General features: G+C 37.6%; 1 protein-coding gene across 2 annotated transcripts in view; it reads right to left on the bottom strand.

Moving 5' to 3' along the window:
* Positions 1–280: 280 nt before the first annotated feature.
* Positions 281–7,833, bottom strand: part of PLA2R1 (phospholipase A2 receptor 1) — a 37,919-nt gene continuing 30,366 nt past the window's right edge. Inside the window, exons 24-30 of one of the 2 annotated variants that reach the window (XM_015635285.1) lie at positions 7,061–7,299; positions 6,342–6,510; positions 5,298–5,438; positions 4,755–4,871; positions 4,133–4,309; positions 3,433–3,462; positions 281–3,220 (exon numbers count right to left, since the gene is read on the bottom strand). In XM_015635285.1, coding sequence (XP_015490771.1) covers positions 3,003–3,220; positions 3,433–3,462; positions 4,133–4,309; positions 4,755–4,871; positions 5,298–5,438; positions 6,342–6,510; positions 7,061–7,299 — 1,091 coding nt within the window. In that variant the 3' untranslated portion in view covers positions 281–3,002. The remainder of the gene's footprint in view (positions 3,221–3,432; positions 3,463–4,132; positions 4,310–4,754; positions 4,872–5,297; positions 5,439–6,341; positions 6,511–7,060; positions 7,300–7,833) is intronic. The other variant, XM_015635286.3, reaches the window with a different exon arrangement.

Raw genomic sequence — 7,833 nt, 5'->3', positions numbered from 1 at the left:
ATTCCATCCACCATGCTTACTGTTAGCGCTCTGGCTCCCACCTCCTTCCAGCACCTCTTGCACTCATGTTCTGGGGCATCCTCATCCGTGCCCTGGGAAATGCTCAGGCCACTCTGTGTGTGGAGATCAGGAGCAGTGCCCAGGTGAGGTCCAGTCACACAGCCTGAAAGGGCTGGAGCCATCACATAGCATGAGCCAGTGCAAAGCACTGCTCTTATGAGACAGTAGAGCCTCTCTTTTTAGTAGAGCTGGGGAAAGATTCAAGAAAAATTACAGCATGGACACTTATTAGTCACACTTTAATTTTCCAGTTGAAATAATACAGTGACTCTCACCAATGTCATCAAGGTCAGCAGTAAAAACACAGTTACCACATACTCTGATCAGGGATAGTATAGGAGACCTCTGATTAAGGGAAAACGATTGAAAGCCATTAATAACAAAATCTAGAAGGAAGACTGGAAAGCAATCATTGATTACATTCTTGAGTGAATAATATATGCAGTTACAAAAAGTTAAATGATGAAAGATTTAAAAATAAATATCTAAAGATCTGTTCCTTCAAAACTATTTTAAAGTAGGAAAAAAAACACTGCTTGAACTTTTTTTTTTTCTTTAACACAAGTTCATCAACATTAATCAACAATCACTATTTTGAGGTTAGGTTTACTGATTATGCAATTACCCTTCAGGTACTTTTTTAGGAATAAAACATACCTCAAGGGAAATTGATAAAACATCTATGTCCAGTTTTGTGAAAAAATGCAACCTCATTAACCACATCAAAATCTTAACAGAGTCTGTATAACTATCAACAGCATTGTAGCCTGATAAATATATGTCCTCAGGGATGACACAGCTTACTCTTGCAAAAAAAACCACACTGCATGCTATTCTGCTTGCTATAATGTAAGAAAGCAACATTTATACATTTCTCAGTGAATGTGATGAATGGAGTTTGTTGATTTAAGTTCCTCTAGCTGTAGTTTTTATAGGTAAAACAGTCATGGGGAAAGAAGAGGTCATAAGCTCTTTTTTCTTTTATTTTGGTGGTAAAAAGCTATCACAGTTAATACATATAAACAACAGATTATCTGGCAATTTTACTCAAAAGTTGCAGTCCACAAACTCTAATAGTGGACTGCAAATAAAAACAGTCCAATAGATAAATATAGAGGACTAAACCAAAACTTAAAAAATATTACTGAAGACTAATGTATGGGGTCAAACTGGTAGGCAGAATGTACAGAGAAAAGCTATTTATATTTTATATGATATAAAAATTTCAGATTAAGACTTGTGATAGCTACAACTTTAAAAGTCATCAAAAAGAGCTAACCAGTTCTGTTAACCAGCACAGAAATATTCTATGAACGAAATAATTTTTAAAAATAGCTCTACACAAAATTATGGCATGAACAGACAATTTTTGGCCATGTGAAATCTGACTAAAAGGCAGTCATACATTCCTGTGCATGTGCAAAAATATTGTATGAAAACATTTCAGTTTGCCTTAGCTGCTTGCTTAAGTCTGAGAAACATACCTTCATCTCAAGGCTCCTGCAAAATTTTTAGAATGAGTCACCTTAAAACAAGGAAACTGAGAAGCAAAACAACAAATGCAGCCCATTGCAGCAGCTTTTAGAGATGGTGGAAACTACACTAAATCTACTGTGAAGTAACCATCAGTAAACGTTTGTTTTTCCACTGTGCAATAAAAATAAAAAATAAAATCCCTGAAAAGCTCCCAGGTGTTTTTGGAGAGATGGGTGGAGGACAGGTTGGGGTGGTGGGAATCCCGGGGACAGTAAACATTTCTGTCCTGGGCTGCTGCAACTGAGACAGCAGAGAGCTGGCTCCTTCACAGCCATCCTGCAGAGCAACAGGTCAGCAAAATTCATCTTCTTTCTTAGCACCTTGGTACAAACACTGAAAGGGAAAGCATCTGCTACATGGGCTTGGAGGACTAGAACTCTTTGGGAACAGCAGTGTGGCTCCCCCAAAGCCACAAAGCCCTTAGCTTTGGAGAGCAGGGTCTCAGCATAGTGTCCCTGAATACAGCTCCCAGCAACACTCCAGGTGAACAGTAAAGCCATCTGCTCCATACCTTCAGAAAGATTTATAAAAGGGTTTTTTTTTCTTCAAACAGATATTGCCCAAAAATGTTTTTAATAAAGCTGATGGGATTTCATGTCTGAAATAATCTAGGTGAGAGATGACATAGCTAAATCTTCAATAGGATGCAGGATGCATCTCAAATGAATATAATAAGTTCAGGATGAAAAAGACCATAAATCATTATATCTCTAGACTAATTTATTTTATAACATGAACTAGGCATCACAGGCCAAACTACCAAAATTCTGGCACTCTCAAGTCAAGAGTGACTTCATCTTCCTGCAAGCTTGGAAATCAATGTGGCAATAATCTATTATCTGAAAAACAACTGTTCATTTTGCAGAAAAAATAACTGTTCATTTTGCAGAAAAAATAACTGTTCATTTTGCCAGAAAAAAGAAAAAACAAAACAAAACAAAAACCAAACAAACAAAAAGTCTTCCCCATAATCCCTGTAATATATTTCAGAGTTCCTAAATTCAAAGCCAAATTTTAATGCCAGCTCATAAGCAGGTTTTGGAAAGTATAAAAACAAAACACAAAGGCTCAAACATTCCCGAAGGAAAAAGCTGCATGAAAATGCCCTCTGCTCTGGGACCTCAAACATGACTGCTCCAAGTGAGTGGCTGGAGGTTTATGGTCTCTGAGTAATTCCAACTCCTGGCTCGTCCCAGAGAAGAAAATTTCTCCTTGGCTGTGTCTTGCATCCTCCCCTCTTCCTGGCACAAATGCTCTCCAGGGCAGGGAGCTCCTGCTGCATTGATACTGACGGTCATGAGGGTTTCTCAGGGTATGGGCACTTGAGGGACTCCTGAGAATGAGAAAACCACTGTAGGTTGTGAAGTTTCACACAGAAGACAGGACCAGTTGCTGCTTCTGATTAATTAATTGTTCTCACTTCTCTCAAAGTCAGAAATGAGGATGCTTTCTTCCAGAGTAGGACTGTCAGCATTAATCTGTGGCAAATAGGCATTTCTGACCCACAGTATCCTGCGGAAGAGTTGGTTATTCTCTTTGTGCAGGCACCACAGGAAAAGGGAAATGGCAGCCAACATCACCAATGTCACAAGAACAGCCAGAGCTACAAGCCCACTGTATGATGCTGAAAGGGAAGAACAGAATTTGTTATTAAGGAAACATAGCTACAATTATAACTAATTCTAACTAAATATAAACATGTAGCTGTTTTAAGGAAAACATTACTACTCAAATGTCACACATTTCAAGTTACAGGTTTAACAGTGAAAAATATTATCTCACAAAATATCAGCTCAAAATGTGTATTATTCCTTATAAAAAAAGTAGAGAGTTTACCTTTTTCAGAGGATTCTGTCATTTCAATATCTGAAATAAACCCAGAACAGTCACAAAATTACTCACAGAGGTTATTATGTATATTCACTTTAAAATGGGTACTGAGAAGACAATCTTCCTAAAACCAACAAGAATAGGCTGTTCTTTGTTTAATTTGACTCATGTCAATGTTATTCCAACTGGCCAAGTTAAACATAACCTAGTACGTTATTTAAAATCCCTTTAATTTGGTGGAGTATATTAATTGGCATTTGTGCAAGGATGAGCAGCAGTATTTACCCACTTTTTAAAGTACAAATTCATGAGCAGAACCCTTGCCGAGGCAGAACAGTTAGGTTAGTGGGTCTAGCAGTGGCTGAGGAGTTTTGTTTGGGCTCTGGAAACACTTGGGCTCTCTCAGAGACCAGTGTTCCTACTGCTGTGGTGCCTGCACAGCTCTCCCAGGCTGGACCTGCCCTCCCAGCTGGGGCTGTGCAGGTCACCCTGATGGCACAGGAAGGCTTCTTCACTTGGCAGTGGCTGCCCAGGTTCCCCAAACAGAGCTCAGCCCAGGTGCCTGGGGCTTTTAGAGGTATTTTTTTCTCCAATGCCAAGGGACAGAATTAATTAAATGAAAATTGATACCATGTGAGCAAGCAACCTGGAACAAGTAAAACAATGTTGTAAGGACAGAATTGACTTCTTTTACAGAGGCACATACCTGCATCCATTTTACATATAAAACCCATTTTTTCTCTGCATGGAGATAATTGCCAGACTCCATCTGTGGTTCTCAAGCTGATGCAGAAATTCCCTTTGAGATGATCAAATTCAGGCTCTCTGATGCCCCAGTTAGAATAATTAAATGGAGAACCATCAAACCAGGAGATTGTCTCATCTATGGGCAGAAGTTGAAAATTATTACAAAATGGAATAGAATTTTGAGAAATATTTCTGTTTCTGTTAGATTTACCCTCACATGGAAAATACAGTGTTACAGAACACCAGGATTTTGTCCATTTGGCCACTGTATTACTTTTTTTTTCTCTTGAAGGATTTAAAACCATCTTAGATAGTTAACCCAGAAAACAGTCTGTGGTGTATCTTTAAGAAGGAAAAAAGGCATTTACATGCATGCATGCATGCATATTGACTATTCAGAACACTGGTAACCATTGCAGAAAGTCTCACTGGTTTTACTACATCATGAACAGGCACAAATCAGTGAACAAAATCTCAAAAGATAAAAGTGTTTTGAAAAGTGGTTATTGGAAATAGTTTTTGGGAAATAACCAAAACCCAAACCAGATTTTGCATGCAGTTCTATTCTTCCCCAGACTTACTGTCTGTAACGAGCAGAATGTTCAACCAAACCATTTTCACAGAATAACCAAAACTGTGTAACTCCTCCAAAATGAAGGCATTTTCATCTTCATCTTGAATAGTCAGAAGATTTGATCCTTCAAATTAAACACAGAACAAATTTTCAAGCAATCCATGGCATTAAAATGTAAGATTGCATTTAAAAAAGTTAACATTATAAATCTTACTTGAAGAGCTTGAAAAGTCTGGTTATACATTCTAAGTTCTTAAATGTGTAATTAATGTGAAAATGCTCAAGCAAATACAAAACTATTCTCAAATGACTTTTTAGAATAAATTTTAAGAGAAAAATGTTCACGTTTTATTGGAGAAACCAGTATTTTCACAAGGAAAGGAACATTTTTTTGATGCCTGCTGCCTCCAATTTCATAGTTGGCTTATGAGTTCCACTATTGTTATCTTGAAGCAGAGAAAACATATGCCATGATTTCAGTCATTTCAGAAAATAAATATTGATTTAAGATATCACAATGACATTTGGTAGCTACAAAATAATCACTTACCTTGATTTTTGCAGACCTCATATGCTGTATCAAAACTCATGCCCTGCAGAACTGTGGAAAAGCTGTAGCAACTGTTTTTGAATTTGATCCAGGGTACAGTTTTTTCTGAACATAAGCCTTTATAGGAATTGAGTTTCTTTTCTGTGATAGAAGTAACAGCACAGCTTTATTGGCACAACAAAATACACATAAATATAACATTCCACACACTGTTTTGGAGTAATGCTAATAAGCATCTTATTGTGTTATGCCTCTATTTTTTCAAAGTCAAAATCTAGCGGTTGCATATATTTATATTAAATGAGTACAGCTGGTTTTATTTCTGACCAAAAACCTTGCTGGATTACAACAGCAGGATCAGGACAATCTGACAGTGATGTGCAGAGGAGGATATGAGCTAATCAGGGGAGGAGGTGATCAACACTGCTGAATGGGAACTATTTGAAGAAATGGATGCTGCCAAAAGACCCTGCAGTCTGGCACTCAATGCAATTCCAGACCTGAATTCTGGATTTAACTGAGGCCCAGGTGACTGACAGAGCATTGCAGGAAACACAATATATTTTAGGATACATAAAAATATTCTTAACCTTTACAAAAAAAAAAATCCACAATCTTTGATGTGTTCATCAGCAAAGATATGATTAATTTTTTACTTTGCTCTAAATGCTTCCCTTCTCCTGTCCCACAGTTAATTTCAGCAAACTGGATTTATTTCCCTTCAAGCTAGGTGATTAGCAAGCCTCATTTTTCACAGATAATATAGTGTTCACTGAAGAGAGAAAGTAATTTTCCTGTTTCTTTTCTATTATGAAAGTTCTCTTTCCATTCTCCTACAGATCAGACCTGCTTTCAATATTTTATTGGAAAAAAAAATGGTTTCACAAATAGGAAACACAGAGAAATATACTTCCATTTTAAGTAATAGTCAGCCTTGCTTAACATTGCTTAACCTCAAACCAATTAACCTCCTTTCACATATTTCCACTGTCAGCACACACATTTGCAGATGCAAAGATTTAATATAAACTTTGACTGACTTACTAGGTGGCACATGGCAAACTGCTCCTTGCAGAAATTGTTCACAATTTGCGCTTTTCCAGTGCCCTGAAGTATCAATGTAAACACAGCTGCCAAAGGCCCGGGACTCGTCATCTTCCCAGAAGGTAAACAAAGATCTGGTCCCATCTGACCATTCAAAGTTAAGCCCGTTCTGCCAAAACATATTTTGGTTATCTTTCTGATACACTTTAGCCCCACACAAGTTAATCTTTTTTTGGTGGCATCCTCACCAGAGTATCCTAATTTTCTAAAGGCCCAGCAAGGATCAACAAAAGGCAGAGCCAAGGATCCTTCCAACTCACTTTTGGGAGAATACAAACTACATCTTATTTTCTGTTTTCAGCAAGCAGTTATTTGGGCCATTGGGCTACTACAAATGAAACAACAAAATTTCAATGTCAACATTACAAGAGATTTTTTTCCCCCAATGTTTTTAAAAGTTTTCTATGGCTTTTAATTTTCAGTAGTTGTTGTACCAAACTGGCTCTCGCTGGACTTACACATTATTTTAAAAATAAAAAAAAAAAACCCCAAAACTACAAAAAACCAAAATAAGGTAAATTTAAAGCTCAAATTTTCCAGGGTTTCATTTCCAGATGCAAACTTTCTATGACTTCAAATCAATGACACAGCTCACGATCTTGTTACTGGGAAATCCCCTTTGCAGCATCGCATTCGCAGCCAGGGCGTCTCGTACGTACGTCGGAGGAGAAGAGCCCGATCCAGTGGCTGTATCCCAGGCGATGGATGATGACTGTGAGGAAAGCCTGCTGGTACTGGTCTGTAATGCTCACCAGCTCCCCACTGTTTGCCATGCAGGCTTGCAAAGCTGAGGACCACGTAAAATTCCCACTTATTAGTTTATACATTCTGTTTCCATATTCTAAAGTATCTGGCACAGGATACGTATCAGATGCATTGATAACATGTCTGGATGTGTCTGTTATAAACAGAAATAAAGAACTTATTTTTAAAAGAGGCAACTTGATCAGAGCTGAGCAGCTCCTAAAAAAAAATCAGAACTATCGTTACAAACACATTAAAAAATTGCAAACTCCTTGGTTTTAGGAAGGCACTGTAAAATTTAAAAAAGAAAAAGACAATGACTACTAGAACAATATCTGGAATTTTATTACAAAACTCATTACAGGAATGACTGAGTTTAATGTATTAAAAAAACCCCCAAATCTGAATGAGGCTAATTCCACTGACTGGTCAGTAAGAAATCACTTGGGATCTGGGCATATCCCAAATGTCCAGTAGCAGTGGGCTGCAGAGTGTTTTTATCCCCAGATACCTTGCATGTAAATTAGATTACCTCTTTATTGAGCTATTATTATTAATAATTTCCATAATCAGCTTACACCATAAGACCTAGCCTCAAATAAGTGATACAGCCAATAGGCTAACAAAGCACATGGGAGCCTCTTGAGCTCATCTTTAATGTCCATGAGCCAACATGGGAAGATCAGTG

Source organism: Parus major, chromosome 7, assembly GCF_001522545.3.
Source record: "Parus major isolate Abel chromosome 7, Parus_major1.1, whole genome shotgun sequence".
In the NCBI taxonomy this organism is placed as follows: Eukaryota; Metazoa; Chordata; class Aves; order Passeriformes; family Paridae; genus Parus; species Parus major.
The sequence above is the reverse complement of the archived record's forward strand: the minus strand, read 5'-3'. Positions and strand labels throughout refer to the sequence as shown.